The following is a 19,158-nucleotide window of genomic DNA, read 5'->3' on the forward strand; positions in this document are numbered from 1 at the left end:
CTCAGAGCTCAACTCCCCGGGACACTTCCACAAAACCCCTGACAGGAGGCACCAAGACAATGTTCTCATCATAAAACCATCGGAACGATTCCAAGATACCCGCGTGATCCTAATTTTTTTTTGAAATTTGAGAAGAGAAGAGTCAAAACTCTACGTCAGGATGCCTTACCAGAGCGATGAAGGGACTGGGGAGTAAAAAGAATTCCTAAACTCTCCGATATATAATTCCTAATGACTCAAAACATTTTTCTAGACACAACTCGGCCGCTAAAAACGATCAAGCAATGGGGCTCCTAAGGTCGGGGAAGACTCTGATACCAACTTGTAACACCCTCGATGCGACTATAGCTCCCACGTGTCGAGGCACGACTTAGAGACATAATCGCATTGAAGGCATATGTCGCAAGTGAGGTAATCTTCACACAACCCATGTAACACATAAGGGAAAGAGATAGATAGTTGGCTTACAATCGCCACTTCACACAATTACAAGAATAAACATTACATCAATCATATACACTCATGGTCCGACTACGGAACCAAAATAAAAGAAGAACCCCAAATGCGACAAAGGTCCCCGATCGACCCCAACTAGGCTCCACTACTGATCAACTAGAGTGAAACAACACAAAGGACAAGATCTTCATCGAGCTCCTCCTGATCTTGGTTGCGTCATCTGCACGGTCTCATCGGCACCTGCAAACTGGGTTTGGAAGTATCTGTGAGCCACGGGGACTCAGCAATCTCGCACCCTCGTGATCAAGACTATTTAAGCTTATGGGTAAGGTAAAGGTATGAGGTGGAGCTGCAGCAAGCGACTAGCATATATGGTGGCTAACATACGCAAATGAGAGCGAGAAGAGAAGGCAAGGCACGATCGATAAAACTATGATCAAGAAGTGATCCTGGACTACCTACGTCAAGCATAACTCCAACAACCGTGTTCACTTCCCAGGCACCGCCGGAAAGAGACCATCGCGGTTACACACGCGGTTGAATCATTTTAATTAAGGTCAAGTTCAGGTTTTCTACAACCGGACGTTAACAAATTCCCATCTGCCCATAACCGCGGGCACGGCTTTCGAAAGTTCAAATCCCTACAGGGTGTCCCAACTTAGCCCATCACAAGCTCTCACGGTCAACGAAGGAATAGACCTCCACCCGAGACGTTCCGATCAGACTCGGTATCCCCGTACAACAAGACATTTCGACAGGGTAAAACTAAACCAGCAACACCACCCGAATGTGCCGACAAATCCTGATAGGAGCTGCACATATCTCTTTCTCAGGGCACACCGGATCGTCCAAACTTCCGGTAGGCCAGCCCAGAGTTGCCCCTGGTGGCCACCGGCGGCTGACAAGTTGGACCAACACTCAGAGGAGCACTGGCCCGGGGGGGGGGGTAAATAATGATGACCCTTAGGAGTGCGACTCCCAAGGGAAAAGAAAAGGCTAGGTGGCAAATGGTAAAACCAAGGTTGGGCATTGCTGGCAAAGCTTTACTTAAGGCGAACTGTCAAGGGGTTCCCATTATAGCCCAACCGCGTAAGGGACGCAAAATCCGGGAACCTAACACCGATATGACGGAAACTAGGGCGGCAAGAGTGGAAAAAAACACCAGGCATAAGGCCGAGCCTTCCACCCTTTACCAAGTATATAGATGCATTAATTAAATAAGATATATTGTGATATCCCAACAAGTAAATAAATGTTCCAACAAGGAACGGCCTCCAATCTTCACCTGCAACTAGTAACGCTATAAGAGGGGCTGAGCAAGGCGGTAACATAGCCAATCAACGGTTTGCTAGGACATGGTGGGTTAGAGGTTTGGCATGGCAATTGGGAGGCTGACAAGCAAATGGTAGGCATCGTAGCATTGGCATAGCAAGAGCGAGCAAACTAGCATAGCATAGATAGTAGTGATTTCGAGGGTATGATCATCTTGCCTCAAATCCCGCAAGGAAGAAGAACGAGTCCATGAAGAAGACAAACGGAACGTAGACGAACGAATCCTCACAACATGACGTTATCGGAACCAACCCGAAGAAGCACACCGGAAGGAAGCAGACAACATAGTAAACAACAACGACATAATCATGGCATTATGCGCAAACAAGTATGATGCATGTCCGGTTTAAGTATGCATGGCATGGCAAAGTGCACAAACAACACTACAAGTTAAGTGGAGCTCAATATGCAACGAGTTGCATATTGACGGAACACCACAACAATCATTTAGTTCTCTCTCGGGTTAGGTACTCAACAAGATTAAATGTTGATTAACATGGCAAGAGGGGAAGCATGATGAAACTATCTAATCTAAGCAAGTTTAAATGAGGACGGAAGCAACGAACAACAATTCCGGAAAATCCTCATATGCATAATTTAAGGTTTGGTACTGTTCTGCCCTAAACATTATTTTAGAGTTGTTAAACATGCAAGATGAGTGCAACATGTTAAACTATACAAAATTCTACCCCATTTACATATAAAGTTTATTTAAATCGGAGTTACGGTTATTAAGTTATGAATTAAATCATTTGAACAAGACATAGAAGCAAATTTAATCAAATATCATTTTAAACATTTTGAACATAGATGAAAGTTGGATATTATTAATCTACACAAAATTCTGAGCAAGTTTCATACATAAATCATTTTAATCCGATGCACGGTTAGTGAGTTATTAAATGCATGAACTAGGGGGACTATACTGTAAAACTGCTGTCTCAGGATAATAGGAAAAACGCAGGCGCTGAAAAAAAGTACATCACGGGCCGAATCTGAGGTAAGCCCAACAGTGCGGGAAAAAATAGAGGAGGGGGCGCTGGGGGCGGCTCACCCAGTGGGCTATGGCCCAGGAAGGAGGGGGAGCCTGGATCTGGATCGAACGGGCACGCTGGGCCTCGCGCGATGGGGAAGCAGCTGGGCCTGGGCGCGATCGGCGTTCGTCTCTGGATCGATGCCGAAGCAGAGGAGGTCGAGCGGTCAATGGTTATGGCGAGGATCCAAGGGAAGGAGGCGGCTCGCGACGGCGTGGGGTCAGGGAGGTCGCGGACGGGGCCGGAGATGAGATCCAGGGCGGCCGCTTCAAGGGACTCCGGCGGAACGGACTTGGCACGGGGCGGCGGGTCTGGTCGTGGTCTTCGCGAGCGGCCGGCACGAAACGACGGCGACGGAGCTTGAAGCTGCGGTCATGGTGGTCTCCTGTTTGAGCACACAGAGAGGGAGAGATGTGAGGTGAGGGTGAAAGATAGGGAAGGGAGAGGAAGGAAGTGGGGTGTGGAAGCAGCCTGGTTCGCGGATCGCCAGTGGCGGAGTGCTCGGGCGTTGCTGCTGCTCCAGGCGGCAGCCATGGTTCCCTGCGAGGAACAATGGGACAGGGAGGCACGGTCAGAGAGGAACGGCGTGAGGAGGGAGGAGCTCGTGCGCGAGGGGGCAGCTGCTGCTGCCGGCGGCCTCACGGATTGGATCGCTGGAGGGGATGGATTCGAAGGAAGCCATGGGAGGCTCTGGTTGGTGGGGATCTAAGGATTGGGCAGGGGAGAATGAGAGGATCTCGAGGTAGCTTGTGAGTTGGTGGCGGCGGCGGACACGGAATGGATGGGACATCCCCTAGGTTTTAGGGTTTTGTCTCAAATTAGACTAGAGGTCCTATATATATATATATATATATATGGAAAGAGGGGAGTTTGGATCATCCAATCGAAATCGGACGGTTCAGAAAGAATAGGCTAGGGAGTCCAAATAAGAAAACGGTGATGTTTTGTAGATGTTTGGGGATGATCCGAGCACAGCGGTAGCGACTGTTCGAGTCGGGTCCGGGACAGCTTTCGGACGCGCGCGAGGGGGGCTGCGGCTGACGAGAGAGGTTAGGCCGGGCCTAGGTGGACTGCGAGGGGGAGAAGAGAGAGAGAGGGCCCGACATCTGTTTCCGGAGACCGAAAACGTCCGACGTTTTGACCGACTATATTGTCGCTATAGTTAATGGTTGGGCTATCAATCGGGCTCCGAACGAGATGGAACTTGGCAGGCGGCCTATCTACAACATAAAAACACCGCATGCCAACTTTCATCCCATTCCGAGAACATTTTCTGGCCACTTATAAAATAATATCTCGGACGTGCCGTGGGCGCGTGCAAGTGTGTCTGGGCTCAGAACGGACAACGAAAGGAACAAGGAGACCCGGACGGATGCAAGTTTTGAAAACATGATGATGCAATGCACATGATGACATGATGAAATGCAACACGCAAGCAAATGACATGGCAACGACGGCGAATAACTGAACGACACCTGGCACATCGGTCTCGGGGTGTTACATTTTCGTCACAGTATGTCAATTTTCTTGTAGTGGTACACGTTAAGCTTGTTCTCCTGAAATTTCAAGCCGCGCCTTGTTATGCCGAAATTTGAAGCTAGCGTCTTTGGCTATTGTGCTACGAAACTCCCGCCTCTTCAACTCGCGCCTTGTTACCCCGAAATATTTAAGGTAAATCTTTGTCTCGTTGTGCTCTGACAACTCCCTCCATCTCAACCTGCGCCTTGCTATTCCAAAATTACAAAGCGCGCGAAAACTCCCACCTCCTGTGAAATCCCGACACGTGAAATGCCCATGATACCCCTGAACCGAAAGAACCGCCTCAAATCGGTGGGGGTACTTTCGTAACTTACCCCACATTTCGGACAAGCGCATCCCTAATCCATGGTTCCCCAGTCCCATCCCATCCGCCCACCCATTCGTACACCGAGGCCGGCAAAACCCGCGAAGCCCCACACCCTCCTCCGTCTGCCACCGGGCAGGAGCCTCTTCCTCGACGATGTCATCCACAGCAACACCTCGACGACCCTCATCAACCATACTGGATGAGGATCCGTCGTCGATCTGGTCGTCCCGCCGGTTCAGCCACCCCGTCCTCCACCTCCAAGGAGCTGCCCCGATGTTCCCCTCGTCTTTCGTGCCACCTCCATTCCCACACCATCGTCTTCACCTGCACCACCGGAAGAGCATCATCATCACCGTTTCCTAGGATGAAGTCGCGGCCTAATCGGTGCCACCAAAGAGGTTGTACACTAATCGCCGTAGTTTCTTCTTGATTCGATCTCACGGTGCTGCCGGCGCTCGGTCCCGAGCCGACACGGCACGGCTCCATCCACGGCGGCGTCGCCGGCCACTTCCTCCACGGCGTCGCTCCCTCGGCGGCAACATCCACATCACTAGGAGCTGTTGCCGCTTTAGCTCTCGCTCGCGCTGCTGCTCTACCTCTGCTCTCGGTCCCCTGTCTGGTCTGCTCTTGCTCGCGCTGCTGCTCTCGCTCTTGCTCTTGCTTGTGATGCTGCTCCGATTTAGCTACACTTCAGTCGACTAAATCGACTTTTGGGTCAGTCGATTTTCAGGGGGTGGGGGGCTCGCCGGAGTTAAGGAAGAACCAGCCGCAGTGTGGAGGGGGCTCGCCGGAGAGGTACCACACTATCTATCTTAGGGTTCAAGGTGGGGGCGGTGGTCGCCGGCGGTGGTGGGGCGGTGGCATGGGGATCGCGGGAGAAAAAGCTCGGCATGGGGGGGCCTACAGGGATGGCCGGGGCGGCGGTGTACCGGCGGTGGGGAGTGTTCTCGAGGCGGGCGGGGCGGCGCACCGCCGGCCACGAGCGGTGGCGGGCGGCTGTTTGGCCGGTGCTGGCTGGCGGCTCAGGGGGTGGAGGTTGAAAATGAACTGCAGGCCCTTGATTTCGTATCCAACGGCTACAAAATCGACTGACCAGAGATGAAAAAGTCAGTCGACTAACATGTAGCCTCACCTCTAGTGTGTTCAGTTTCGACAGTAAAATTCAGTTTCGACAGCAAAATTCAGTTTCGACAGTTAAGTTCAGTTTCGACAGTTAAATTCAGTTTCGACAGTTAAGTTCAGAGATGAGCGGCTGATGTATACATCTAGCACTTTGTGGTTATGTATTTTACGTCATCTATTGGAGATGCTATTAGAATTCCACTCAGGTTAACGTTGTCTCTCTTGTCCTGCTTCAGCCTCGGCATCGTACAACTCACCAGAGCTCCTCCAACGACGAAACCCTCCATCACAGCGGAACAGTACCTCGGGCTCCATCTCCAGACGCCTAAGATCTTCTTCCCCTCCTCCGACAGCCAAGTCAGCCGGAGCATCCTCACCGTCCAACCCAATCACACTGAGATCGACATGGCTTCGCCAAAGAGGTTGTACACTTCTTGTCGTTTGACTTAATCTCACCATGCTTCTTTGCATCCTGTGATCTTCCAATTCTTGTGAACCAAACACCCAGATTGGCAGAAATCCTGTGTTTTTAAATTCTCTATTTTGCACGTGCATTCCTATCCTGTTCCAGTATATTTCCTATCCCTACATTGTTAGAATCCTAAAATTCAAACAAGCCCTTACACAATTACTTCTGTTACAGATATGTGTCAAAGAAAACCTTGTGTGGTTTGTCCTGCTCCTGCGGTGCTGTGTTCCACCCCAGCTCAGCTGCTCCAACAATGGAAGGGTTCACCACAGCAGGGATCCGCTCTCCAGATTGTCTTTCGCCACCTCAAATCTTCTTCCCCGCCGCCGGCAGCCACGATAACTGCATTACCATCATCAACTGAGCAGATCACCTTGACGACTACACGGGTCCGCAAGAGAGGTCACACTCTTCCGTGTCTTCTTACGTTATGAATTTCTTAATATGATGACATGCTACTTTATCGTTGCGTTCACCTATTAGACTCTGACTCAGGTCCAAACTTATGCTGAAACTTGAGTTTTAAATGGTTGTGGGGTACATATTGGGGCAGCAATCAGTACTATCTGTCTACTATCTGGTTAATCTCGGGTGTCTACTATGAGTTTCATGTTGGGTGCAAACAAACATTAAAGGAACCATTATATGTATTTTTAACTAAAGCTATTATCTACCTGTTATCATTTGTTTTGGGTCTATCCACAGTTTGCTACCATCACTCTGGATTTGTGCATGCACTCCTTACATAATCTCACTATGTTTTATTCCTATGCATGTCAGTTATTATACACAACGGAACTGAACTGTAGAGTAAAAGAGACGAGCCTTGCATGGCAATAAAATTTCATGCAGACATCACTCCATGGTGGGCGCAAAGGCAGCCCCCCTCCACCCATTTTAGATCGTAATCAAGAGGAAGATAACTGTTCTGAGGGGGATTCAGAAGCAGAAGACCACTCCTATTTACCCCATGACGTCTTCGCTGTAACTTGGCATGCTGATGTTGGTAAAATCATGCATATGGTGCCTTGCATTGCTTACTGTATACATCAAGGATGTCATCTGCTTAGTTTAGACATGCTTTTGTCAATGCCATCTTTTTAGTTTCTTTATCGTATATGTGAATCATGCAATGCCATCTTGTTTAGCCAGGCATCATATATGTGAATTTTGCAATGCCACCCTGGTTAGCCAGTCATCTTATATGTGAATTATATCATGACATCATTTTTTATTACGTGTTAAATTTGTCAACAATTTTAGTACATTCCATTACTCTTCCTGTGCATCATCCATTCGACACGGTCATGGAAAAATCTGGAGTGGAAACAATGTCGTCAGAGCAGACAATGCTATCTAACGAAATGCATGTCTTGCTTGTTACAGATAGCTCCTCGGAGGAGGATTCAGAGACAGATGACCAGTCCTATCCCCCCCCGAGGTGCATGCTCTAACTTGGCAGGGTTATGTTGCTCATATCGTGCGTATGGTATCTTGCATTGCTATGTCATTTGCTTAGTTTAGAAATGCTTTGTGTGAATGCCACCTGTTTAGTGTCTAATTACCATATATGTGAATTATGCAATGACATATTGTTGCAAGACATTATATATGTGAATTATGCAATGCTATCTTGTTGCAAGGCATTATATATGTGAATTATGCAATGCCATGTTGTTTAGCCAAGCGTCATATATGTGAATTCTATCATGTCGTCCTTTTTTGTATTTCTCATTGCTTTTGTCGACAATGTTTGTATATTCAACTTCTCTTCCTGTGCATCAGCCATTCGAATTGGTGATGAAGAAATCTGGAGTGGAAACAAGGTCTTCAGAGCAGAAAATGCTACCTGGTGAAGCAGATATCTTGCTGGTTACAGATAGCTCTTCAGAGGAGGATTCAGAGGCAGATGACCAGTCCTATTATCCCCCTGAGGTGTATGCTCAAACTAGGCAGGGTTATATTACTCATATCATGAATATGTGTATTGCAATGCTTAGTTTTTACATCATATACACGATATTGAATGCCATCTCCTTAGTTGACACATCATATATGCAATTGCCCTCTTCTCACTTCCTTAGTATATAAATCATATATTTGAATTATATCATGCCATGATGTTTACATAGACAGTATATATCTGAATTATGGCATGCCAACCCATTTTCTAAAGACATAATATAGTTATATCATCTCATCTTGTTCACACTTCACATAGTCATCATATTTTGAATTATATCATTCTATCCATGAATTACATCATGCCATCATGTTTCCATCGATGGCATGTTTGTGATTTATGGCATGCCAACCACTTTAATAGACACATCGTATAGTTATATCATGTCATGTTGTTTACATAGTCATCATATTTTGAAGTATGTCATTCTATCATGTTTAGTTAGCCATCATACATGTGAAATTGTGTCATGCTATCATGTTTAATTAGCCATCATATACGTGAAATTATGTCCTGCTATTCTGTTTGGTTAGACAACATAAATGTGAATTATTTCGTGCCCTGTTTTCTTCCCTACTATCCATTGCACCTGTCTATCTTACAATGTCTGTACATTCAATTACTTTTCTTGTTTATCAGCTATTTGAATTGGAGGGGGTGATGGCAGTATCTGTGGGAGTAAAAACACGGTCTTCAGAAAAGATCGTGCTACCTGTCGATGGAGATAGAACCACGGTTGTACTTGCCCAAGAACTAGCCCCACCACACATAACCCAGACTCACGCAGATTGTACCCCTACCCAGTTGGATAGAGAACCAGCTACACCCCTTCTAACCCCAACCCTAGCAGATAGTAACCCAGTTCCTGTTGACACAGCACCGTCTCCACCACAGAGCACCCAAACACGAGCAGTTAGTAAGGCAACTTCAATGCCCAAAGCACGAGGACCACCACTCCGAACCCCAAGTCAACGCTTAAAGAAGAAGAAGAATTGTTCTCAGTTCAGGTTCCGTAGCTATGGTTCATACTACTTTGCTCTTACATCACTTTATTTACTCATACCAACTAATTTCAAATTTGAAGGATGCAATTGAAACCCTAATGGAGCAACAGGTATGTTTTAAACCTGTTTCTTTAACGTTTTTGATGTTGTAACTTGCTCTATGTTGATTTCAGTTTCAATTAAATAAACAGTTATGTTCTCATGCCATGCACCTTACAAGTGTTGTTATTGTTGTGTAGTTTCCCACACTTATATTCTGTCTAAGCTGCTTTGTCTTAAATAGATATGATTCGAACGGTATCTATCTTGATTTCGCAACATAAACTAGAATGATATAGACCATACAGTGACCATACTACATAGATATATGTTTGTTTCATGCTGTTATCCTATCCACCTTACTACTGAACTGGTTTACCAAAATGAGTTTCATATACTACATTGTAAACCTATGATGTGTTTGTTTGTTTCTCTTTTAGAATGCAGATAAAATATTGGAGAAGAGTACCCCGTTATGCAGTGGTACAGGAAGAAATGCAGATAAGGTTCAAGATAGTGAGACATCCCTGTTGATCTCCAAGAAAGCTGATAAAAACTATATTGAAGACACTGAGACAACCCCAAAGTCCTGTCTTGATGTAGTGTTCGAGTTACTGGCTACTACTACTGGAACCAGCTCTTCGAACTTGCTGCCTGAATCAGTTCGGCTTCTTGAGTCTCAACTTCAAGTTGAAAGACATTGATCAGATGTTATGCGACAGGAAGCCGAAGGACTAAGGAAGTCCCTGTAGAATTCAGATGCATACTTTCTGGTGCAACAGCAAGTGCTGGAGGATTTAAGCGCCAAACAAGAGAAAGTTAATAAGCTTGCTAAGCATCTTGCCAGCATTATGGGTACCCAGGATATTGTTTCTTGAGCTCTTCTCAAGTGGTTTCAGTTCTGGACTTGTTTTGCTGTGGCATTTATATGGTGTTTTGTTCCCTATATTTGCACTAGTGGCGAACTTTGATGCCCAGTGGATGTAATATGTGTAATAGCCGTGATAGCCTAGCGTAAATTGCTTGCCTGTTTATTTCCTTGTTGTATTGTTTATTTGTTTTCTTGTAATCAGTGCAGCTCTTTTTCCGTGGTTTTCTAGTGGCCGCAGTAACCTATTTTTTAAAACTAGGCCACGTTAACCATGGGCTACATATTTACTGTAGTTAACATGGGCCTCCTACGGACTGTAGAAACAATGGGCCTTCTAAGGGCCATAGAAACAATGAGCCTTCTACGGGGCATAGAAACCATGGGCCTTATACGGGCCGTTGACACAATGGGCCTTCTACAGGCCGTATCATCAATGGGCCTTCTATGGGCCGTATGATCGGTTGGCCAAACATGGGCCAATAACAGACCACATTATGGCCGTAAATGGGCTAGAGTTGAAATCGTCCGTTCATGGGTCGACCATAACTGGTCGTCGTTAATCGGTCGTATTTGATGAAGCTATGAAAACGGCCCAACGTGTAAATGGGCCACAAACGGGCCGACTATAACCACGGGCTGAATTTGGCCCACAAGCAGAAAATGACAGTAACGGGCCGAAAGTAAATGAATGCTAGAAATGAGCCCAAGAATAAATGGGCCCTGAGAATGCCGAAAGATAACATGGGCTGGAAACGGCCCAATGGAATAATGGGTCATTAATGGGTATAAAGTGATACACTGTTCATTAGGGGCGAGTTTTACCACAGGCCATTAATGGGCCACTAAGGGCCTCATATGGGCTGAAAGACGTCATGGGACATACATGGGCCGGAAGTTAAAACAGGCTGGAATTATATTGGACGGCCCAGATGAGGCTACTGGGCCTAATTCGGATAGGCCGTAAACGGGCCCTGGGTTAGCGGGTTGTAAATGGGCTATATGCGAACATGCCGTTAACAGGCTTGTCGTGGGCCAGCCCGCCACCTTTTGACCAAGTCAAACGGGCTGGCCTTTTCACAGGAATGGGCCTCTGTTGGGCCATGCCACGTGTCGACGTATCATAGGCGCTTTGGGTCCAATGAGTGGATGACATCTGTCCCAACGGTGAGCCGACACGTGTTCCCTCCAGCCAATGATGATTTTACACGTGGAAAATCCCCAGTGGTCGGGGCTGTTAACGGGTTATCGGATCCAAAACCGGACCTGATAGCTTAACGGCGTTCCGTTACGGTGGATGCCACGTGTCGGTCACCCTTGACGAAAGCACTTCTGTGACGCGTGATTTATCGTCATGGAAGTGGACACTTCCGTGTTGATAATTTTGGTAATGCCATGGAACACTTCTACGACAGCACAGGTATGACTATCTTGATTCTGTCATAAAATTTTCATGGATGTACATGCATGACAAAAAACGCGACCTACTGTGACAAACACGTATCATCACGGAAGTGTATCTACTACCCCTATAAAAGCACGAAACAGCGGAGAACCAAATCATCTCAACCATCAAACCATGTTGATCTGATGGTCCAAATCGGCTTGTGACATCAAACATGTTTGACACTGTAATTACCCACCACTGCCATTGGTTATAACCCATATTTGTTTAGCTCCTACGAAAAAAAAACTCCTCCCGATCCCCTCTGCATCGTCACACCCACCCACGATCTCCTATTACTCTCGCAAACCATCAGGTAGTTTCGCCCCCACCAGCCCCTTCCCGCACCACAACCCTTCTCTCCCGCTAACGTGGTCTTTGCCCCGCCCAAACCTCCCACATGGTCTTCATGCTCATGGCCGCCGTCTGGTTCGCCTCTGGAAACCGTCACCATCATGCGGCCAAATCTTCGGCTCCATCCCCTGCATCGCTGCCTTGCTCTGCTCCAAGAACGGCGGCCCCATGTCCCTGCTAGCGTCCATGACTCAACACCCTACACCCTGTCACCGGAGTAGGAGAGGACTTGCTCGAACATGGCAATCCCGGGCCTGTGCCTGCACTCTACACCACCCCTCTGCTCCGGTCACTTCAGGAAGCGACGCCACCGACTGAACCGTGCAGGAGCTTCTCCATCGCGCTGACAAAAGAGAGGTGATCGTCGAGGAGTTCTTCTGACGAGCTGCACGTAGAAACAAATCAATGTAAGCATCAGACCCTCACATGTGTTTTCTGATGTCCAATTATTTGTGTTGTCGTTGGCGTATCCCGGTAAGATCAGCAATACGATGCATCCCATTCTTGGTTACGTTTCTTACTTCATCTGATAAGGCCAGAGTAATTTATGAAATAAACTAACGCTTCTACCACACGACATTGACAGTTTTCAGAATCATGAAACAAATTAATGCTTTGTCTGTTCAATCCAAGTCAGGACGCGAGCCGCCATGCCGCCCGTGCATGTGGACTACGCACCGCGATCAGCCGCCTCTGAGCCTCATGTAGCGCGCCGTCGTCATCAGCGGTGGCGCCAGGTGATCCCGACGGGAGTGGGAGGATCTACAGCGTCCGTCCTCACTGTTCTTGGTGCTTCTCTGGCGCTCAGTGTGGTCCTGTCCTGCGCGTTGTTCTACATCGTCGGCCAGAAAAGCGAGTCTGGTCCGTCCGGGGAGAAGCAGGAAGACCTACAGGCCAGAAAAACAAGCATACAACTTGTGATGCAATTTTGAGGTCTGTAGGTTTACGTGGTTCTTATCTGATTGTTGCATTTTTCGTTCTGTTTCTATTCTTCAGTGAAAGACCTAAATGTAATCTTTTATATGTCCTACATGTTTTGTCCGACACAGCCTTGTTAGTATAATTGTTATGCCGTGTTGTGCCATGGTGATTTGTCTATAACTGAATTCAAAATGATCTCGAAGTTAGCATGTGCAAGTGCCTACAATATTCTCTGGTTGCAGTTTCTCCAATGCTGAATGTGTAGTCTCTTGAGCCTCCAGATTGCCTTCACTTGGACGAACTTGAGCTAGTGGCTGTCGCAACATCGGTTCTCTCCTCCCCTTCCAACCGTTGGTAATTTACGGATGCTTCCTGACTTCTATTATCAGTTTAAAAAATATGCAAGTATTCACCTTCTTTTGCAATGTTGGCCAGTTTAAATATGTCTGTTCAATAACCATTTATACTTCCACACGGTTTTAGACTCTTATAAAATCACGATAGCTGCAACGTGATTCTTTCTGTAGCTTGTCTTTCAAACTTGGAAACAACAGAATGGAAAATAGAATTATGTGTTTTATACATTCAATTAAGCTTTTTTGTCTTATTATCCTTTGTATTTAACCATTTGCAATTTTTGATTCTTGCATTGCTTCTGTTATAGTACTATTTTTGCTATATACTTTCAATTAACTGTTTCAAAATTATGAGCTTTCTATTATTTTTTAGTAGTCCATATTGTACCCATGGCATGTCGAGTGTACATGGCATGTGATAGAGATATATGGAAATTGCAATTCTTTAGTGTCATATATTTATAAAATCATGGTTCCCATGCCTGGTCATGGTTGAGGCTCCTTCGATTTTTTTCTTCTCATATGTTAAAACTTATTTGACAGTTGTGCTTTAAAACACAGATCAACAAGAATTATCCGTATGCACATCCATTTGCGTCAGGGGATTGTTCCTCAACTGAGGACCTAACGAACTCATCTGCCAATGGGAATGCAGAAAGTAGCCATACTCACAAACTTGAAAAGAAAAGTAGCCAACCATGGTAAAAGAAGAAAGAAAAATTACTCGCGAAACTTCGTGTCGCCCGACAACAAAAGAAGTCTAAAGTTCTAGGTAGTGTTAACCACGCCCAGGATACCGAGGATACCGAGGATGACCGCCGTGGTCGTCCCTGAATCCTAAACCACAGTCACCGGGGACGGCTGCCAGTTTGGCATGGTGATCAAGGAGGTCCTTCGCAGGCAAGGCGCTCATGGGTAGTCCACCACTGGTGCCCTTGTGATTTGCTTCATTGGTATTTCATAAGAAGAAGACCTGTTTTTACTATCATAATTTTCATCCTTGCCTGATTTTTTGAGCAGTACTTAAGCTTATATACCATTTGTACTCATGTTAATTGTGATGATATTAAGGTTGTGATAATGTACATTTTTTTGAATATTTACTGTGGAGCAAGGACCACAACCCTTTATTAATGAAATAAAAGAGTTAACCACTGTACGAGCAGAACAGTCAGTCTCAAGTCCAGAAGTTAGAAGGAACCTACATTATACCTACCTATATTTACATGAGGGTGTTGACCCAAGCTAAGAGCTGTTGTTTGATGCTATCTCTAGGCCTATGCGCTAGAAGATGAATATCATGTACAAATTTACATTTCCAGGTAGCAAAAGAAGCACGCTCTCCCCTGAAAGTTCTTCCATTCCTTAATATCCAAATGTTCCAAGCTGCCATGAGCATAAACTCGGAGAAGAAAGGATGCCCAAACCTTGACCTTGCTTGATATATGCATTGCTGGACATCAGAGCCATGGGTCCTGTCAATCTGAAGGTAATTCCAAACCCTGCAGCTAAAAATTAATTACATTGGAAAAACAGATGGGGTCCTATCTTCATGGACGTATGCGTTACATATAACACAGAGATTATCATCACTCAGGGACCTCCAGTGCCTTCTCACTAGCATGTCCTTGGTGTTGAGCCTGTCAAAAAACAGTAACCATGCAAAAACCTTTATTTTCATTGTCCATCTACTTTTCCATAACCATTTACATGATTGGATTGTATGAAGTTAAGAGTTTAATGTACATTTTATCCCGCTGGCATATACTTCCTCCGTTCCTAAATATAAGTCTTTTTAGAGATTTCAATATGGAGTACATACGGATGTATATAGACGTAGTTTAAACTGTAGATTCACTCTCCATGTGTATATTTAGGAACGGAGGGAGTATACATATAAGTCGAAAGAACAATCAACAGCAGTGCAAGAACAATGAGAATAAAGCTGGGAAGTTAAATTCAATGCCTTTGTACATTAAAAAGTTTTTTTCTTGATTATAGCTTTTCTAAAACTTCAAGTATAAATTTGTTTGTAATATTCTTGACTTTTATGATTGGACCATTTTATCTATAGACGTGATTTTTCACATGCAAGCTTACTAACTTGAAAACACGGTTTCAAACGTTCCATGCTATCTTGAAAAGTATACCATGTCATATGATGAACGTTTCCATGGCGGTTTTTTCTTGTTGTCATCTTCTTACAGTACCAACGAGAACTGCCAATATGCGATACGAGACATGCTGGCAAGGGGTATTTGATAGAAGTAGACGTATCTCTGAAAAGAACATTAATTGAGACGTGCATTGCACGTGCAAGCTTACTAGTTTTTTTGTAGTGACTGTAGCCACGCCGGAATGGTCAGCGGGTAGGTAGGGCACTGTTGCCATTCCCCGGCTAACCAGAGGCATGGGAGGGACATTGTTGCCTTCCTCGTCCTTGAGTGAAGACTCGTCCCATCGTACGGCCCAGATGGGACGGGAGCTGACCCGCGGCCGGGTTGAGGAACACGCCAAAGGGGGAGCTGGCTTGTTGGGGATGTCTTAGCGTGCCGGGTTTGGCCGTCTTGTGCTAATTGTTGGGGCCGGTTGAGGAGTTCCGCCGGGTTGAGGGGCTTGGCCGGGTTGAGCAACCCGGCCAAGCGTGAGCCGGCTTGAGGGGCGTTGCTGGCCCCATTGTTTCTGAAAAGGATCCGGGTTCCGTTGCCTGCCTGGGGTTCAACCCCCCGACAGTAGTCCCGGAAGATGTGAAGGTCCGCTGTCTTCGAGTGGGAGGGCCTTCACAGTCCCCCCCTGAGGAGGCGCATTTTGTGAACGCCGGGTCCGGCAACACCCACTACTTGCCGGCTTCCGGAAGCCGGATCATAGCATCCCGACATGGGCGGGAAACTGAAGAGCCCGTAAAATCTTGAGGCAGTCTTTTGGGCTTTGCGCAGGCGCCACGTGGCACCTGGAAGCCGGAGGGGCCTGACAGGCCACACGTGCGACGGGACGGGGCGGTGTGCTGGGGCCCACCACCGCGCACCCTCGGCCCACGTGTGTGAATTTATTGCGGTGTCCGCAAGTCGGTTGCCATTCTCGAGGTAGTGATTGCATGCGTACGTGCGCACTTATTGTAGAGAAGTGGGAGGGGCAAGCGCAAACGATCCCACTTCCCCACGTTTCAAACCATGGCTTATAAATTGGAGGAAGGGAGCGATGGAAACCATTCTTGCTCGCGCTCCCCTGCCTCTTCATCCTCTCTCTGCTCTTTGTGATCGCCGCCCGCTGCGACGCCCGCTGCGATGCCCGCTGCTTCGAGAAGGACTCCATTGCCATTCTCCTTTGCTTCTCTCTTTCTTCATATTTTCCGATGGCGCTTCCTTCGGGCTCATGGATGGGCTTGACCGTCACCATGGACGACATCACGTATCTCCGCACCACCAGGCGCTTGCCGGGGGAGAGGAGGTCATCGTGCGCCTGTCGCAGGGCGAGCGGGAGCCGCGGCCCGAAGGCACGGAGCGCGTGGTGTTCTACCCGCACTTCAAGCGCGGGTTCGGCCTTCCGCGAACAGCTTCTTCCACGGCTTCCTGGATTTCTACGAGCTCCAGCCCCATCATCTTGGCGCAGGCGCCATCTTGCAGCTTTCTGGCTTCGTCACCCTCTACAAGGGGTACCTAGGGTCCGAGCCTTCAATCGTTCTCTGGGTGCGCTTCTTCTCCTTGAAGCAGCAGGGGCCGAAGGCCGGGGAGATGTCTAACTGCAGTGCCGCCGTCATCTACAAGCGGACTGGCACTGACTGCTCCGAGATGCCGCTGGAGGACTCTGCCAAGAAGTGGCAGGACTCTTTCTTCTACGCCCGCAACCTTGGCGCGGACCACATCAACCTGTCAGCCTTCGTCGATGCGCCGCCGCGGCTGAAACAGAACTGGGGCTATTATCCCCGACACCAATCGCAGGAGGTGCTCAACCTGTGCCAGCGGGTGTCGGAGATGAGGGATCGGGAAGGGCTCACTGGCACCGACCTCATCATCGCCTTCATCAGGCGCCGGGTGCTGCCACTGCAGCAGCGCACCCACATCATCGGCCAGATGACCGGATTCCAGGACCCGAACCGCATGTCAAACTTGCGCCTGGCAGGGGACCAAGTCGCCCACTGGGTCAACGACATCTCCAAGGCCGGGCTGCGAGACGATTGGGAATTCGCGAAGCCTCCGTACAGACAGGCAAACCCGGCACCCGTGGTGAGTCCCTGGTCCCCGTACTTTGCCGTTGCATATATTCTTGTTCATCCCGACGCAACGCGGGAGATGCTTCTGAACGCCATCCGACATCCGTATGACCGGGCGCCGACGCAGGTGGTGCGGGCCGGCTCGAAGGAGCCGGCGGCCCATGACGAGGAGGAGGAGGCGGCCGCCGGTGTCGGCGTAGGGTGCCGCGCGAGTAAGTTTGCTTCCGTATTTCTTGAGTTTCCAGGCGTGAGGCAGCACAAGGGGTGCTGATGTGAGTTGTCAATGCAGCGGCGCTAGGTGGAGAAGGCGGCAGCGCGGTTGGCGCCAGGTCGTCTCGGGGGGCGACGGCGGCGAGCCGGCCGCACCGGAAGGACAACGTCGCGCCTCGAGCCTCGGCCGTGAAGCATGCGGTGAACCCGGCCGCTGGCATGAAGCCGCCTGCCAAGAGGAGGCGCGGCGCTCCACAGGCGAGGCCGGCGAGACCCACCGTTCTGGTGGTGCCTGGGTAAGTTTCCTTCTTGTCGAACTTGAATGGCCAAGCGGCCCTGCTTGGTTCTTGTTTGTTTACTTCATTGAGCTTCAGGTCATCGATCTCATTGGCGCTGGCGGCGGCGGACGCCGTGTCCACCGAGGGCACCGTGTTCTCGAGGACCTGGACCAGCGCCGTTCACCGGGATGAGGAGGCGGCCGACTCGGACCGCGGCCTGGACCCGGCCGACACCGAAGGACTGGCCTGGCGGGACTGGAACAGGGCCGAGGAGGAGCTGGAGGTGGCGTCGGCCCAGGCCTTGGGCAACGCCGCGACGACGTGGGCATGAGCCGGCGAGGAGTCGGCGTGGCCTGAGATGCTGGCTGGGATGAAGCCGGCGGCGACGATCTTCATGTCATCGTCCGGGAGGTCATGGTGGTTGAGGACGACACTCTGTCGCGGACCGACGAGGTCGAGCAGGCGGGGGTCGAGGGAGGCGGTGGCGACGTCGTCTCGGACGAGGCGCCGTGAGCGGCACTAGCAAGGGTGCTGGAGAGAGCGTTTGAGAAGGCGCGGGAGAAGGCGCTGGCCGTGAAAGAGGCTGTCAGCGGGGAGTACGCTCTGGTGCCCAGGCCAAGGGGGTCGCCGAGCCGCCAGGTCGCAGCCGGCTCAGGGCCGGACCAGCAAGGTCTTCTTCGGGCCCCTGTCCCAGGAGGAGGCGGCGGTGGCCGCCGTGAGCCGGTGCCTGCGGGGGCGGACGGATAGGATCCAGGCCTTCACCCAGGCCGAGGTGGAGCAGACGCGGGAGCTGGAGCATGTCATGTTCATAAGTTCTCCCTTGTTTATTGTTTTTTCTTTTGTTGCTTCTTCTGGGTGGGGGCGCACTAGCGCACCCACTAGGTGTAGCCCCCGAGATTCGGGCCAACCGCGTAACAGTTGGGTCGAATCTTCAACCGTTGTTTCGTGCAAATCGTTGCTCCTTGCAACTACTGGACTCCTTCCAGGTCAGCATCTTCAACCGGTTTCTGGACAAGCACCGGCAGCACAAAGAGTGGCTTGCCGCCAAGGAGGAGGAGCTCCGCGTCGCCGCAGGTATTTTTCTTGCGTGCTCTTTTTAATGGGGGCGCGCTAGTCCACCCACTGGGTGTAGCCCGCGAGATTCGGGGCAACTGCATAGCAGTTGGGTCGAATCTTAAAGTGGTTCTTTGTTTCTGAGTCTTTCTTTTGCATCCGATGTGTTGTCTTGGAAGACCCGGTTGATTCGAGCCGG

At 48.9% G+C, this 19,158-nt stretch overlaps 1 protein-coding gene across 1 annotated transcript; it reads left to right on the forward strand.

Annotated features, from left to right (window-relative positions):
- The first annotated feature begins 16,996 nt into the window (after positions 1-16,996).
- LOC147960634 (uncharacterized) lies at positions 16,997-18,237 on the forward strand. The gene is made up of 3 exons (XM_087533452.1): positions 16,997-17,630; positions 17,708-17,924; positions 18,003-18,237. Exons 1-3 carry the CDS (start codon positions 16,997-16,999, stop codon positions 18,235-18,237), a joined length of 1,086 nt encoding a protein of 361 aa, XP_087389578.1.
- Positions 18,238-19,158: the final 921 nt, after the last annotated feature.

This window comes from Triticum urartu, chromosome 7A, assembly GCF_056163025.1.
Source record: "Triticum urartu cultivar PI428250 chromosome 7A, HENAU_Tu73, whole genome shotgun sequence".
NCBI lineage: Eukaryota > Viridiplantae > Streptophyta > Magnoliopsida > Poales > Poaceae > Triticum > Triticum urartu.

Excerpts from the sequence above, each read along its gene's own strand:
- LOC147960634 (XM_087533452.1), top strand. The coding sequence starts at position 16,997 with ATGCCGCTGGAGGACTCTGCCAAGAAGTGGCAGGACTCTTTCTTCTAC. Across the intron at positions 17,631-17,707 it reads CGGCGTAGGGTGCCGCGCGA|CGGCGCTAGGTGGAGAAGGC; the intron begins GTAAGTTTGCTT and ends TTGTCAATGCAG. Across the intron at positions 17,925-18,002 it reads ACCGTTCTGGTGGTGCCTGG|GTCATCGATCTCATTGGCGC; the intron begins GTAAGTTTCCTT and ends ATTGAGCTTCAG.